The 16564-nt window shown below is 50.0% G+C and overlaps 1 protein-coding gene across 25 annotated transcripts in view; it reads right to left on the bottom strand.

Annotated features, from left to right (window-relative positions):
• The window catches only part of PCBP3 (poly(rC) binding protein 3), a 49404-nt gene that overhangs the window by 25876 nt on the left and 6964 nt on the right, over positions 1 to 16564 (bottom strand). For 20 of the 25 annotated variants that reach the window (XM_054172410.1, XM_054172424.1, XM_054172416.1 and 17 more), the window contains exons 2-7: positions 3913 to 3984; positions 3578 to 3601; positions 2540 to 2572; positions 1779 to 1895; positions 1226 to 1357; positions 806 to 934 (exon numbers count right to left, since the gene is read on the bottom strand). In XM_054172410.1, the coding sequence (XP_054028385.1) occupies positions 806 to 934; positions 1226 to 1357; positions 1779 to 1895; positions 2540 to 2572; positions 3578 to 3601; positions 3913 to 3984 (507 nt within the window). Of the gene's footprint in view, positions 1 to 805; positions 935 to 1225; positions 1358 to 1778; positions 1896 to 2539; positions 2573 to 3577; positions 3602 to 3912; positions 4063 to 16564 lie in introns of all 25 variants that reach the window. The other 5 variants (XM_054172304.1, XM_054172292.1, XM_054172312.1 and 2 more) reach the window with 2 other exon arrangements.

Genomic DNA, 16564 nt, shown 5'->3' with positions numbered 1-16564 from the left:
ATGCAGCCAGGTAGAGGGGTCTGACATAGGTCCATGTTTGTCTCCCTCTGGGAGAGACCAGGAACAGAGGGTGTCACTGTCTGTGTCCTGAGGAGTTTCCTCCTGGAGCTTCTTTCATTGAGGTAGCAGATGTGGATATGAGGCACATGGTTGTGGCCATCCCTGGCAGCAGCATCTTTCCATGGCAGAGATCTTCAAGCTCTGCTTGTCAGCATTTGTCCCACAAAACAGCATCCTGGGCACACGTCCGTGCACCTTCTGGGCCCTACTGTCCACTAGTCTGGCTTGCCACCTTTCCTGCTGTGCCTCACTGGAGCCTGGCTCTGCCCCTAGTCCAGGCTCCCCTAGTGCAGGGGATGCACTGGCCTCCTCTTCAGCCATGGGCCTCATGGGGCACCACAAGCCTCATGCAGAGGAAGCCAGGCACTCGGTGGAGTGGCTGCAGCCACAGTTGCCTTCCCACAGCACCCTTGGCACTGCTGGAACACCAGGCTATGGCTGTCCCAGCCTGCCTGGCCATCTCTGGCAGCCCTCTCTCCCAGAGCCGCCTTGTGCTATAACACAAATCATCTCCTCTGAGGCACCCGACCGGGCAGGTTTGCAGTGCAGGATTCTAGAAACAATGGACAGTGGTGGGGAAAACACACTGGGTGGGTTTCAGACAGAGATACCAGGAAATGAGAGTGGTCCAACAACGCGTGGTGAAGGGTACGAGAGACACGCTTCACAGCTCCCAGCACTGTTGTGGTGCCAGCTGGTTTGGTTTTTTTCCTATGTACTTTACCCCCTTTGTTACAGACTGTACCTCCAGCATCACCACACAGATCTGTTTGACACACTGGATAATTGCATCGGGTGTCCCCGAGATTGTCACCGCCCGCTCCGTGGAGTTGGGCAGCATGTCCCCCGCCACTTGAACCTGAGCACCTGTTGACTGGAGACAGAAAGAGAAAGGAGGAGAAATCCCACAGATGAATGCCTTTCCTTGCAGCCACGCGCCTCCCCTGAGCTGCACTGCCCTGTGTGAGCTCAGATGCGGTGCCCTGCCTGCTTCTGCTGGCAAGGTCCCATGAGATGCTGCTCCTAACATCAGCAGCACTATCCTGGGAAGCAACCTGGTACATGCAGCACACAAATCCCCCTTTCCAAGGCAGCTCCCCTTTGGGTGCAGACCAGCCCTGAGGAGCTGTGATTATATGCCACAAAGAAATCAAGTCTTACTTACCTCCCTGATTTCCTTGATCTTGGACCCTCCTTTGCCAATCAGCGAGCCACACTGACTGGCTGGCACAACCAGTCTCAGTGTCACTGGAGGCTTGCTGGTAGCAGTGCTGTTGCTCATTGAGTTGGTTATGTCCTTGGGAAGGAAGAGTGCAAGGCATCAGCCCTTGGTACTTGACCAGCAACCTGCCACCCAGGCCAGCTCAAATGCCCTGGGCCAGAGAGTAGAGGTCATGTCCCCCAGACTGTGGCTGGTCTCTGTCCGCAGCTGCATTGCTCTGCATTCTGCACTTAATTATATGCAAGACCTCTGTGACAATTCACTGAAGCTCAGTTCTTGCCTAGTTAAAAATGTCTGGAAGGTTTTGTGCCAAGGCTGTGTACCAGCTAAGCAACTCCAACCAGGCATGCTTGGGTTGAAGGTACCTAGACCCATCTGCACATCTGGCCCTGGTAGTGGGCATGCTGGAGCTCTGCTTGCCTGGTGGGCCACCCAGGGGTCTGGATGTAGATCTTTTACTCAGGCCTCCTTGGGGGAAAGGACTCACATTGCTCACCTCCTCAAATTTGTAGGCGATCATGGCAAAAGCCTTGAAGATGGCATCAGTGGGGCCGGTGATGGTCACAATTCGCTCAGGGCAGTTCCCCTCCGAGATGTTGATCCTTGCACCGCTCTGGAAAGAGAAGAGTAGCCCTGGAATAGCCACAGCCAAGCAACCAATGGGTATGCACCAGAGGTGCAGCCCTTCCTCTGGGTCAGGTGCTACCCCAGCCTGGTTACTCATCACCTTCTGTGACAGCCTCTTGACCATCTAACCTTAAAAACTTCCATCCCTGCCCTCCATGGTGTTTCCAGTGCTGCCTTACACTAACCCTTGGAAAGGGTTTCCAAGAATCCCCTTTGTGTCTCTTACTGCAATGCAGACCCACATGATCAAGGCGAGACCAAGCTCATGGGGTCATTGTAAAAAGAAGAATGTTGCCTACTGATCTGATAACTCCTTGGTAGCTGCAGTCACAAAGACCTTGGACAAATTAAAGCATCTTACAAGTGACTAAATGTCCATGTTTCCTTAAGAACAAATTCTTGGCTCTGGAAAATTCCCATTAAATGTGACTGGAGTTTGAGCATGGAGCAAGAAAACAGCTCTGGGGACAGCTGGCTTGCATGCCCTGACTCTGGGAGTTACTGCACATATTGTGCAGGGCAATGTGTAGCTCTGGCTATTGTGGTACACACTGCTGGGCAGGACAGCCTGAGGACCCTTTCCACTCCTTTCCCCTCCTCCTTCAAATCCTACAGGGCAGCATTGCTCACCTCCTCACGCATCTTCTTCACGGTCTCTCCTTTCTGAAAGAAGCAGCAGAAACATAAGCTATGACTAAAAATTCAAGACTTCCACCTTCAAAACAACCTTTCCAGGCATTCATCTTTCTAAAATGTGGTAACACATAGACAAATGTTTAGGCAGTTCTGCGATGCCTGGCCCTCCATTTCCACACAATGATCAGGTGGAGAACTGAGGGTGTCAGCCATCACAGCCCTGTTCCCCAGGTATGTACAACAGGATAGACAAAGCAGCTACCAATGCACAACTGCAGCCTCCACCTCCCTTTCTGTGTTACCATTAGGGAAAAAAACACATGGAAAAAGCTTAGAAACTGGTCTGATGCTGAGAAAAGCTGTCACTTTGGAGTGGCTTCAAAGAGCAGTTTCTAATCCCGTATCTATAGAGACATGTCATATCTTTATATCCAGACATAAAAGAGGCACAACTGAATCTTTCCAAGGATGAACAGGCTCATGGAAAAATAAAGCACAGGTGTATAAGGGAAAGGTGTTAATGCTTCAAATCTTCATCACCATAAACCTCCCTTTTAAAACCATGAAAAATCCAGTCCTATATAGCCAGGACTTTTCAAACCACTGTGGCAAAACACCAGGGAGTAAAGGACCTCCTGAAACTTTTCTGCATAAGCTAAACGGTGTCCTGTGGCATGAGAGGGAAGTGCCACATAATTACAAGGGGTTTGCAGGACAATTCTTCATCACTCTTAGTGAATCTATTTAATTAACACATCAGGGCAACAAAATCATCAGTTTCCATTTGTCACCACAAAGAAGTAGCTGGAGACAGCACTAGGTAAGTCTGGTAGTGGTGAGTTTTTTAGGGGAATGGTCCTTGGTTCCTCTGTAGGTGTCCCTTCATTTCTGTCTCATGAACCCAGTGACAAGCTCATACACACCAAACATTTAAGGGACATTACAGGGAAGAGGCGACTGGCATCTACCATAACACAGGCAGCAAATCATGCAGACAACAGTGTTAAATACACTTTTAGAAGACATCCTTACCTTTCCAATGATGCTTCCAACTTCCTACAAAGGAAAAATGCAAATATAAAGGAACTGACATTACAAAACGTAATGACAACCCAGCCCAACCAACCCTATAGTAAAGCAAACACCTGATGCACGTTGTCCCTGGGAGAAAGACAGGGCAAGGGGCAGACATGACAGGGGCCAGGAGCACCATACCACCATATACCCTCCCCTACAGCAGGAGGACTCCTGCTCCAGCAGCCCAGAGCTTTGGAGGGTGACATCTTGAGCTGGCTGGACCTGGGCACAGCAGGAGCAGAGGCAGGAGAGAAAGCTGCAAGGAAACCCTGTCACAGGGAGCCCTTTACCTTGCCATGCATCAGCAGCCGGATGGTGAGGGTGACGTTCAGGCCACCTTCGGAGACTTTGGACTCCATTTCCTACCAGGGGACAGGAGACGTGCGTTAGCTGGGACGACAGCCCCGGCACAGAAGGAGACAGCAGCAGAGCCGTATCACCTGGGAACACAGAGGGAAAAAGGTTTCTTCGCAAAACAAGCAGGTTCCTCAACGTGAAATGGGTCCTGCAAAGGAGCAGAGAGTGGGAAAGCCATGGCTGGAGAAGCTGCCAGGAGATGCCACGGGCTGAGTAGCTTCATGGGTGCAGATGGGGCTGCTGCTTGCAGCAAGTACTGCAATGAGTGCAAGCCTGGGAACAGCCTGTAGCTCTGCCACCAGCTTCATGCAAAAGCCATTGCAGGAGCAAAGAATCAAGTGTCTGAGGTGGCACAGGCAGATGGCTGGCCCACATCTGCATGAGCCAAAAAACAAGTGTGCCCAGGCGGGCATTTGGACATAGGAGGAGGGAGCTGGCAGAGCAGCTTGGCCGAAGACCGCAGTTGAAGTGGGACTTTAAAACACTCTGGCCACTTAAACTGCAAACCAGAAGTCACCATTTCAAGTGTGAATGGACACTTAGAAAGTCAAAAGCCGGTTTTCAGTAACCAGGCAACGACTGTCTGACTCCAGGAGCATAGAGAGGTAAGGATGGCGCTGGTGTCCTGATTGCTACATATCTGCCTTTCCATCTTGACCTTTAACCACCCCAGCTGGGCACTGCATCACTGCATCTCAGGACTACGCCATTTCCAGCCATTCATGCTCTGCATGTCATGTTTTCCTTTACCGCTCTCTCTCTTTCCTCCTCTGCCCTCTAGAGGGAAGAACACCACTGATAGTTTGAAGGCTAGAAAAAGAAAAATCACAGAATGGCAACAAATCTTTCCTGATGCCTCCTTCATCACATCTCTGTGTGAGGACCCAGCATATGAAATGTCTCTGCTGTCTACTGCATGGGGACACCCATCCTGTCTCAGAAAGACGTGCCAGCATCCTTCTACATGCAGTGCTGAGACTTGTAGCAATTTCACCCCATGTTATTTCATCCCTCAGTATATATCAGATGGAAGATTCTTCCTCTTGGTCAGGAGCATCTGGCACTTTCCTTTGCTCAGAGAGGACTTACCAAAAAAATGGGCCATAAACCAGTAAAGCAGTTCTCAAGTCTCAGTTTTATACAAAGAGGCAGCTGGGATGAATAAACATGCAGAAATGCACGAATCATGGCTGGGAGATGGGGTTGATGTAAAATTTCTTCCTTGAAGTTATTAAGAAACCCAAAATGGATAAAACCTGTGTGGTCAGGGGGAGACGGTGTTCCCAATAAGCTAACAGGAGACCAGCTCACTGGGAATGAGGTTGCTTACAACCTACTTGCAAATGCTGATGTTGAGGCTGCTGGAGGTTACAAATGAAAAAAAAAAAGTAAAATCCTTACAAGAAGGGTGAGAAATTAAATGTGTTGGAGATGCCAAGCTGAATGGCACTGTTAAGGGCAGGGAGGAGAAAAGTATTTCTGAGGAAGCTGACAGTGTTGAGGAACAGAGTAATGGGAACAGTCTGAGACAGGATAGCACAGCATTCAAGGTGAGGAACTTTCTCTTCCAAGACAGAACCCATTCCAGGTGAACGAGAAAAGAAAATGAGTAACTGGTTGTGTTGGTTAACCTCAGGCTGATTTCCATGCATGGGAGGCAATGCTGAAAAGGTTGAATGGGCTGATTTGCAAAGGTCAGCATTGTTAGTGGCCCCTGATGTGCCAGGAGACAAAGTGTCTGCACCAAAGAGGTATCCCCATTGCACCGGGGAACTCATCTCCAGGGATGTCCTGCACCAGAAGCTATCTATCCCTGATACAGGGAAAGAAACAAAGCCATCTATGAGGTTGGTGCCTGCCAACGCAGGGGCTCAGTTCCCCTTCCTGGCTGATGAGTATCCTCTGGGAGCACAGCCAAAGGAAGGTAGAGGCTGGTTAGAGCTGATGGCCAAGGTGTATCCACAGGCATCAGCTTTCATGACTTGCAGAAGCAGTATTCATCAAGCCACCCTGCCTGATACACCACCCCAAGAGCTTTCTTCTGCAAGCTGCACAACCACAGTGGCCTGGGCAGCTATAGCCCAGTGTGCCAGGCCCACAGCTGGGAGACAGCAGGCAAGGGTGGGGCCCTGGAGCAGTATGGGCTTTGCCACTGAGGTGACGGACCTCAAAGCACAGCTGACTGGCTGAGGTGCTTTAAATCCAGGCACATCCTTGAGGATGGATACCATCTTCCTTGAGGAGGATGCCATCTTATCCTCCAGTGGGCAAGCTGGCAGTCGCAACTTGCCCATTAAGAACTGGCCTAATTGGCCACTTTGCTTTCACCAAATGTCCTACAGTGTCACTGCTTATCACAGGGGTGAGTGCCATCCCCTGCTCCACATCCCTCACAGGAGGAACCCTGCATCAGGCCGTTATGTAAATGTTTCCAATTGATTGAAAAAGTGGGTCATGTGTTAGCCAAATGCTTCTGGCTTTAAGATTTATCAGCATTATTAAATTAAACATGCTTCATGCTCCAGTGAGCAGGAAAGCTACATTGGCCTTTCCTTAATCATACTAGTGAAAGGTAAGTCTTTTATATGGGGATTCATAAGCTCAATGGAAATGATTGGAACAATAGAGCCAAGCCATTTACCCTGGGCGTGTGCCTCCTTCCATAGCCTTCATTCTTCATGGACAAAGAGCTGGGAAAAATTATTCTCCCCAAAACGCCATTTTGAACATTTCAGAGCACTCCCTGCCTGGAGAGAGAGACCCATTTTGGACCCTTCCTCTTCACTGTCATATTCTGCCTAGCTAACAGCAGCTTTGAAATGGCTTCTTTGTCCACCTACTTGAAAGCCCTGAGGACACCATTACATCCAGTTCAATGGATAGAGTAGATCCAGAGCTCAACTCCAACTCCGTACAAAGAAGGTGCAGCCCTGAAGAGGTCAAAGATGCAGCACTGGGAGACAACTGCAGAGTCTGGTCGCAAAATGGAAGTCGCACAGAGAGCCAAATGAGGCTCTGTCAAGCACCAAGCCTGGGAAACTGCAGGCAGAGGACCATAGCAGCATCCTCCCACACACAGCCATCATGGGGAGCAGCCACATGTCTTTGGACCACAGCAAGAGCAGCTCTTCAGGGTAGGGAGCACAGTGTCCAGCACTTATACACCTCAAAACAGCTGGATTCCAAAGGATGATCCCCTTGCAGAATAAGTAGACCTTTTAAATGCAGCTGTTCTTTGGGGTAGTGCTTGGAGGAGACATCATCAGTACTTGAAGCAATCAATTTCTTCCTTTTCCCTTGGTTTTGAGATGAAATATATTAATTTCTGGGAATTCTTCTATATCTATCAAGAATTCTCTAAACCCAAAAAAGCAGCTAAGGTACCAGAAGAAGAAGAAAGGGAAGGAAAATGGAAACCTAGAACAGCAGAAAGACTTCTCTTCTCTGTGCACAAACACAGACATTCTGATTATTCCCCTTCCCAGCTCCTCAGGAGCTGGAGCTGTTGCCTGAACTGGCATTCTTGTGGTTACACTCGCTGATACCTCACAAGTACCAACACTCCCCTAAAGTTTGAGCTAAGTCTTCCAATTAGGGGAATTCTGAACACTGTGTATTAAATAGAATAATAGAATCAATAAGGTTGGAAAAGACCTCAAAGATCATCAAGTCCAACCTGCCACTCATCTCCCAGAAGGAAGATGCTACCTGAGGCAGAACAGGGGGAGGAAGCCTGAGCTCTGTGCTGGACTTTGTTCTCCAGCCTGGTTTCCAAATAGGAGCTGGAAAAGTGGATGCTGAGATACCCATCCTCCAGATGGGTGACAGCAGGGGGCTTGTCTGAGCTCGGGCAGTGCTGGTGTCTCTGCAAGGGCCAGGAGACATCATAGGCTCCGTGCTTGCTGGAGACAGTCCCCCTCCACCTCCTCCTCTTCTCCCTCATCCCATGCATACACTGGGGCTCCCCGGGCACGTTAGCCGCGCGTGAATGAGTCCTGCAGCACAGCTCCAGCAAATGCTGCCTGCACCTCCTCTGCACATGCTCATCAGAGAGCCAAGGCATCTGCTGCCAGTAGTGGGGTCAGCTCCCCTGAGACAGCCCCTGCCACCCTGGGACGTGGCAGCAGCAGCCTGTGTTTTATAGAAGGTGGTTGAGGCTCTCTTAAGTGAGTTTTATCCCAAACCTGTTCTTCTTGCTTTGCCACAAGCATTGCTACTGCCTTCAGACCCAAACTCCAGAGGCACTGAAGCCACCCTAGTGTCTCTGGGAAGGACTGGCCTGCCAGAAGACAGGCACACAAGGTAGACTTTATTTGTTAGATCTTGTCATGGAATATTCTCATCAGTGTTACAGAGATCAAATTTCATTGCTTCATCTAGGTATTTGTTTGGGGAGACAGCAACGTTTTGTTCAAGCTGCCTGAAAACAAACAGAGAGGACAACCCAGCGCAAAAATGTTCCACAGGCAGAACCCACTCCCTCCCTACAACATTTGGATGGAGAGTTCGCAAGCACTGCCGAGCAAACTCAAAGAAGTCTCCATCACTCCCTTTGCCCCTTGCATGGCCTCCAGAGAATCACATGTCCTTGACAAATTTGCTCAGTGTAGGCTGATAAACTCCAATACCTTGGAGCCCTGTTGACCAAGAGCTCTTGCCCACCTATGAAGGTAAAGTGCAGGGTGCCTTTTACCTGCATTGGTGCAGAGGCATCTGCCCAAAGGACCATCACTGAGACCATACCTTGGCAGGGCTTGGCAGTCGCTCAACAGCAACGCCACCTTGAGAAAAACCCAACAAGCTTCCCAGGCTGCCGTCAGTAGAAAGCTAGGTGTTAAAAGACAATCACAACATCCTTCAGCACACCACAACACACTGTGGCATGATCCAGATTTCAAATGTTGCTGGCAGACGTTCATGTTGGGGATTAACATCTTGGCCAGACAGTCCATCGCTCAAGACAATGTTTTCCAGTGTGAGGACAGAAATGTTTAAACACCTCTGACCTCTCAATACCCTCTTCACAAAACTAAGACCAGTGCTTTCTGACCCTTGGAAAATGAAAGATGTGGTAAATGTAGAGAAAAGCAGGGGGAGCCAGGGAAGAAGCTGCTTTTCTGACCTTTTATGCTTTCTTGCTTGCTTTCCTGAGGTTCACTGCTTGTCCACCTGCGTAAGCAGGAGCTTTCTCCCCACTCATCTCCCCGTGGCTTGATCCTGCCATTAAGACCTAATCCGTCGATTTTCAGCATTGCGTTTTAGCGGCTGGGAAGCACCACAAGACAGCCAGCTCAGGATTATGACGACAACACAGTCTGGCCAGGTCAGGATGGGGGTGGAATGAGAGAAAAATGCTATGGCAGAAAAAACAAAGTCAAGCATTCTCTTACACACATTTCCCAATGGAAATGCATCGGTCACCAGCAGGCTTCAGCTGTCAGAAGCCATGAGAGGACATTAACATCATCTACACAGCTGACACAAAATGCTGGTTTGCACTAAAGTGGCATTCCCAGCTGCTGCCATTTTCCACAGACAGCAGTCATTTTGATTGACCACTCCTTTTCTTACTCTCCAGCTTCTAAAGAAGTATTTTAGAGATCTCTAACTAAAAAAGAAAAAAAAATAAAAAAGACACTCTATGCTACCTTGGTACATCAGCCAACAGGACACCCCTGCTCCTCACCTGCCATGGATATTCACAAGCATCATGAGAGAAAAATGGCTCTGCCCTTACACTCACAGCAGAGGAATCTCTGGAGGCTTCAGTTTCAGTCACATGCTCCACCTCCCCTGCTCTTCTCTGAGCGAGATGTCTCAACCAGTGGCTCAGGATGTCACTTGTTGGCTTCTACAGAGTAACTACAACCCATCTTCCCCTCCTTGTTTGTGTGCACCACAGGACTCTACTCACTATCGCTCACCTTTGTGCCTATTACCAAATTCACTACAGTGGGGATGCAAATGCGTCTTCCTCTGGTCTCTCTGCTCCCTCCCATCCCTTCTCTACTCTGCTGCCTCCTCTGCCCACAAATTCAGGGCCATCAGAGCAACCTCTCCTGGTGCCTTGTTTGATGCCTTTTTGCCTCAGGTGATCTTCTAACTCCTGCTTCTTGCACCAACGTCTCTGCTGGCTGCAACTCTAGGGAGCTCTTCACTATTTCCTAAGCAATCATTTCCTACCACCCTTCATGTCAGCCTGGCTTTCTCTGCAGATCCTTTGCCCTCTAGAGAGCAGGGCTGGTTTTCTAGGGCTGTCCAGGGAAAAATATTGGTTCTAGATACTGATATTAGCTAGAAATCAGAAGCTACTAGTATGATGACCCACAGATCCAGCTCTGTCACACCACAGCTGGCTCAGCCACATCCCCTCTCAACACACCTCCACTCTCAGATCAGCCCAAAACTGTGGTAAGACTGCCCTCCCCTCCAGGAAATTCCCAGCTGCTTTCATCTGGCACACACACAAGCTGGTATAAGGCTGTGTGTCGTGATTTTGGTGTACACCATACCAGCCTTGTTTGCCTCTGCTGAACCCACCTTACATCTGTAGGTTTTCTGTGGGGTTTCACACAATTCTGAGTGATTTCTGACTTGATGGATAAACCAAGAGGAACAGAAACACAACATCACATATCTCCAGTAGAGGCCAGGCAAACTGGCAAGTTTCTACAACAAAGGGTAGCACAAACCCCTGGCTCCAGCCTGTGGACACTGGAAAACCCAAGAGGGAAGTCCAGTGAGAGACCTTGCTCATCCTCTGAGCACTGTGTCATTCATTGCAGCCTACTGCACCTCAGCAGTTAACCAAGAGGAGCAGCAGCTGCCCACCGAAGCGCAGCCCTGGCATGGCTGGTGCAGGAATGTGCAACCAGGCATGAAATCCGAATCGGGCCCCACATGTCAGATGGTGTTAGCCTCTTCTGCCTCTACAGCAAGCTCCGTCTGAGGGGACTGGCTCCTTTTGTCGAAATGGCAGTGCCATTCTCACAACCTTTTGTGTCAAGGCTGGAGAACAAAGCTGCAGCTTTCCCCCAACGATTCCCCAGGAGGAAGGTCTTGAATGTGGTTTCATCCCAGGCACCAGGACAGCGGGATGCTAGTACCTGCCTCTTGCCCTGCTACATCTGCAGGAGGCAAAACTTGGAAGCTTATGTTCATTAATGGGTATGAGAGGAAATTTAGGTAGAGGTGCATCTGTGGCGATCAAGAGGATGCAGAAGTCCCATTCACTTTCACACGGTGCTGCTGCCTTGCAGGCAGAGGCTGGGCACGCAACAGTGGGGGAAATTCGGTGCTGTTGGAGCTGACTGGCTATTAGATGCCCTTGTGCAAGCCAGAAAAACATCTGAGGTTCTTTGATTGTGGGACCCCGAGCAAAATAATGGCTTGAACTTGCTAAGCCACTACCTTGACAAGCTGAGATAACCTTGCTTGGAATGGTAATGGGTTTCCATTGAATTTCTTTAATTCTGTAGGGAATTAAAGCTGCTTTGAGCAGGCTAGAGTGAGTGAGTGAGTGAGTGGGTGGCAAAAATGCACCTTAATTCAGCCACTTCCAATTCACCCTGTTGGCTGGAACACCCTCTCACCTTTGGAGCAATTTGCTACTAAAAATAGTATTTTCAGTTAATGTCTAACTGCTCAAGTACATCTGAAATTGCACCTCTCGAGGTGATGAGAGCCAATGCTCTTTGCACTATTTGGTTGGCTTCAGTCAGCGACCAAGAGCATCCTTTCTCTGAGCCTTTAGCAAGTGCTGGGTGGACTCAAGACCCTGTGTGCTGAGACAATAACATTTCCTGGGATAAGGAAAGTCACTCTATCTCCTTTGGTCTGCCAGCAGATGAAGGATCTATTATGGCTTTTTCCTGAAATATTCACTGTCCCTCCATGCCCAAGACAATATTTTGGAGAGTCTGCGGGCAAGGGACCTGCTGATGGACTAGCCAGGAGCAGGGATTGGCTCAGTCTCTGCTCAACCCAGGTCCATGGTCATCTCAAGCAGGCAGACCCCTAGCCCGAGCCCTGCTGTGGGGCTCAGCACTGCAGAGCAGGATGGATTCTGCTGCAGCATCCAAGTGACAGGAAAAAATTCTCAAAGCTTTCAGGAATTGGCTGAAATGGCACCGCCTTGCACTGCAGAGGCTGGGAAGATGACTAATCCAGTGCCACCCTCCCCGTCTGCACCCCTGAACATGCAGAGGGACGCAGGAAACACCACTGGCAGTGACACAAAGGGTGGCTGGACCGGGCCACTAGAGAATGAAAAACTCGTGTGACAAAACGGGAGCTGGGGCAGCCCATCCAGCATTTCTGTGAGCACCAGCAATGAACACCCCTTGGGATGAGCTGACACAGAGTGGGGAAATGCCCTCACTGGTAGTACAGGGGTGGCAGTAATGAGGCTGTTAATGTGTGGCATTGTCCTGCAAGAGGCAGGGAAGATGAAGGCATATTAAACCATTTGAAGTTGTCTGGAAAATGCTCTAACCACCCCACCTCACAATATTTATCAATGGTACTCCTGTTAAACTGCCAGGTGACAACCCAGATGGGGGAAGCTCTTGCAGAACAGGAAGCCAAAGCGAGCTTGGCAAAGGGGAGAAAATAAGAGGCACTTCAGCAAGGCTAGATACCAAGCTTGCCTAATTGCAATCAAGTGCACAGAAACAGAAGAAAAGCTCCTCATCCACCTGAAAACCGCTTGGAGCAATGACTCAACTTGCAGAATCTGCAGGAGGAAAACTCAAAATGATAAGGTGGGTCTTCATAGGAGATCCAGCCAGCAGAGAGCAACCCCAGAACCCTGGGGTGACCAAATACAGCCCGTGGGGAAGGGCTAGAGGAACCAAGGCTCTGCAGGACAGGAAGTAGTAGCAGTGGTCTTGAGTGAGAGTCTTAAATTGCAGTGAGGAAGATCCAGGTCAGGCACTGGAAAAGAGCTTCCCCACAGCCATGTGCTGTTGATGCCAATGCCATTCTGCCAGACATCATTTAAATCTTACAAGCATTTGTGCATTTGCAAATAAAGCTCATCTCTGTTGGACAACTGCACTTACAACCTTGACACTGAGCTATGCCCCGGGCAGTCATGCTTTGGGGATGCACCCAATGAGGCCTATTTTCCCCTAGTCACAGGCTAAGGTATAGGAACCAGAAGACATCACCTCACACCAGGCAATGCCTCAACAGCCCCCCCACAGGGGCTCTGCTGGGGTCATGCATGAGCTCCAAAGGACCTGCCTTGCCCAAAGTATGCCAGGGCAGCCAGTGTTGGAATCACACTCTTCCAGAGACTGAAGAATGAGAAAATCAAAGAACATCCACTGTGTGCCATGTCATTTTCAGGTGAAGGCCAAGGACACCCAAAAAAAGGATGCTTGTGGTCATAGGTCCACAGTGCTGCTTATAAATGAGGAGAGACCACAGGGAGCTTTGTGAACCTCAGAGGACAAGTGTCTTGTCCTCCAGCAACCTGGAAACAAGAGGGCACAGCTCTGCAAATTGCTCCAGGCACACTCTTGGCATCCTTCTAAGTGGGGGTAGCTGAGAGGAGAGCAGCTCTGGGGCCTTGGGAAAGCAGAAAGCAATGAGCTCGTTTATCCTGCTGCCGTGCCAGAGACTGCACAGCTTTAACATGACCTTGAAGGGGTAACACAGTCTTCACCTAAAAGAGCTGAAAGGACTTGACCAGCATAAGACTTGCCTGAGCTGTTTCTCCACTGCCGCTGCACCAATGCATGCATGGCTGCAACACCAAACACCACCACCACTCTATTACTTGATACAGCCACCAAGAACATGGCCTCCTGTCCCTTCTTTTGTCTCTCCACCTTGGTCCATCATACTGCATAGACTTTCAAGCATTGTGGAGAGATGCAGCTGAGAAGGCATCCAGTGCATCCTTCAAAACAGATGAGGACGCACCCAGAAAAATCCCTGCACAGCTTAGAGCAGCCAGTGTCCCACAGCCCCCTCAACCACAACCCCCCTCTCTCCCCTCCTACAGAGCCTCCTGGCTGTCCTGGCTTTAATCCTGCAGGGAGCATCATCCCAATAATTTCCCTCTATTTTCAATCTACTGATCTGGGGGCAGTCCATAAATCCCTTCATCCCGAGAGCAAAGCAATCTACTGCCTCAGCTCATCCCATCTCCATTTCCCTCTCCCTAATCCCTGGAAACAGGGACAAGGCTAACAGCACATGGGCTGCCATGGAGGGTTCTGTCCAGGGCCAGTGGACAGACAGATGGACCCAGAGCACACAGGGGCAAACGGAAGGTGCCAGGTCAAGACAGGCAAGGGGGCTGCACTCAATCTCTACAACCCCCCCAAGAGATTCAGCTGATGATTTTCTGGTAGTGGTTTTTTTTTTGTTGTTGTGGTGGGGTTTTTGGGTTGGTTTTTTGTTTGGTGGGGTTTTTTTCAGTAAATGGCAGCCCAATGCCATCCTGTGCAGCATGAGAGACAGGGGGTTGGGACTGAACTTCTCAAAGCACCTGGGGCAGGTCCTAGCCCCTTCTGATCCAGAGATGGGGGAACAAGCAGGTCTTCCTATCCCTCTCCTGCCACCATGCTGGGGACATAAGGGACAGACTGTTCCTCTCCATGCAAAATGCATGGAAACCAGGTGACATCAATGGGGAACCATGACCTGGCCTCATAAATCTCAGCTGCTCCAGGCTCAGGGATGGATCCAGTGCTCTTCCACAAGCCTAAAACCATGACTTTTACCCTGGCTATAGATGCTCTCTGAAAATGGGATGTTGATGGGAAACACAGGAAGAGAGACCCTTGAGGTGTCTCCGTGCCTGAAGAAGCAGCCAGCATTGCTCATCAGGACTGAGCAGATGAGTTAAGATGCAGCACTAACCTCATTCATTCTTTTTCAAGCATCCATTTGCTTGAAATGGGGGATGGAGAAGGCGGGGAATGAGTCCACACTTGGTGGCCACCACAAAGCCATGTCCTGCTTGACACTGACCCAGATAAAAGCACCACAAGGAAGGAGGATGCAGGGCTGGCATGTGACAAAGCCATCCGGAAGCCATGCCGGAGGTAGAGCCAGGCTGAACGGCCCCCGTATGAGCTTGGCAGGGGTGGCTCTTCCTGGGTTTAGCCAGCAAGGAGGACGGGGGCCCTTGGTGGCTGGGGGTGGATCGCTGCCGTGCTGCACTCAGGCCCTGACAGCAGGCTCCAAAACTGTCACTCCCGATCTGTTTTCACTTCAGCTAAACCTCAACCCCGATTAAAATCAAGGAGAACCGCCTGCTCCTCTCCCCTCCTTGTGGTAGGTTCTCTGTAACCTCGCATCTAAACATTGAGCAAAATGCAATGATGAGGGAATTGGTGAATTTGCTGAGCTGGGAACTAGGGCTGAAAGGCAACGGGCCATGACCAGCCTTGTCCCCAAACCTGTCCGAGTTTACAAGGGCGCAGCTGCTGAAGTGGTCCCATTCTGGCTGGGCTGCAGGTCTTTGCTGAAATCTAGGGTGGGATGCACCACTGACACCCTGACCTGCCTGTGCCATAGATTGTAACCTGGCAGCTCTGGTGGATGCAGCCTCTGTGGTCTGGATGAGGTCTGGTGTCTCTGAGGTGCCCTGTGCTGGTACCCACTGCCCACTACCAGCCCATTTAGTAAAGCCTGTATAAAACAAAGGAATTAAAGCAGATATGTGTGTGTGCAGCTGCAGCACCAGAACAGATGCTCTCCACAGGGATAGGGACAGCCCTCACCCATGGAGGAAGCACTTAAATTTGCTTTCCATTTCACCTGGTCAAAAAGCAGCTGCAGAGGCCTGGCAAACTCAAGCCATGCAGGCTGCCTCCCACCACCACACCGTGGGAACAGGGTGCTTGATGCCCGAAGTGCCACCTTGCACGGTATGTTCCAGGGTTGGCAGCATATCTTCTGCTTCGCCAAAAGCAGACTTGTCCCTTGGTTATAGATTGCAATTGGGGTTGCAAGCGATCTGACAGCAGTGAGAGTTCATCCCTGTGTGCTGGGCATGAGCCCCACTGCCACTGGGAGCCACCTTGGCCAGCAGTGTGCTGCCGGCAAGGTGCCCACTCTGCTTGCTGCACAGCAAACGCCCATTTCCCATGTGAGTGTCCAACTTGGATGAAAAAAAATCATCACCTGAGAAAAGCTGTCCTAGGACCACCAAACCAGGAAAGGTAAATGCATCATTGGTGGATATCCAGCAGGACACCCTGCAAGGAGGTGCTTGTCTTATGCAAAGGATTCAGGTTCCCTCCGCTTCCACCTCAAATGGGTGCTGGCCACTGCGGAGGTGGCTTGCTCGGTCTGCTCTGCACGGCACCCATTCTGGCAGCATTTGTGTTTTCTGATCCTGTGCCTAAACTAAAACCCCACTGCTTCTCTACTACATTTTGAAGGCAGGATTCACTCCTATTGCAATATGAGTGTTAAAATGATGTTGAAACCACTTAAAGGAGGGTTGTTTTTTTACCCCTTGGTCTTGATCAGCAGCCTTTTCCCCACATCCTGCAATGATTGGCTTGCTTCAGAACGAAACGTCCTCTTAATTCAGCAAGATTAAAAGAACTTTTTCTTTTT

The sequence above is a fragment of the Dryobates pubescens genome, chromosome 2 (assembly GCF_014839835.1).
Source record: "Dryobates pubescens isolate bDryPub1 chromosome 2, bDryPub1.pri, whole genome shotgun sequence".
NCBI lineage: Eukaryota > Metazoa > Chordata > Aves > Piciformes > Picidae > Dryobates > Dryobates pubescens.
The sequence above is the reverse complement of the archived record's forward strand: the minus strand, read 5'-3'. Positions and strand labels throughout refer to the sequence as shown.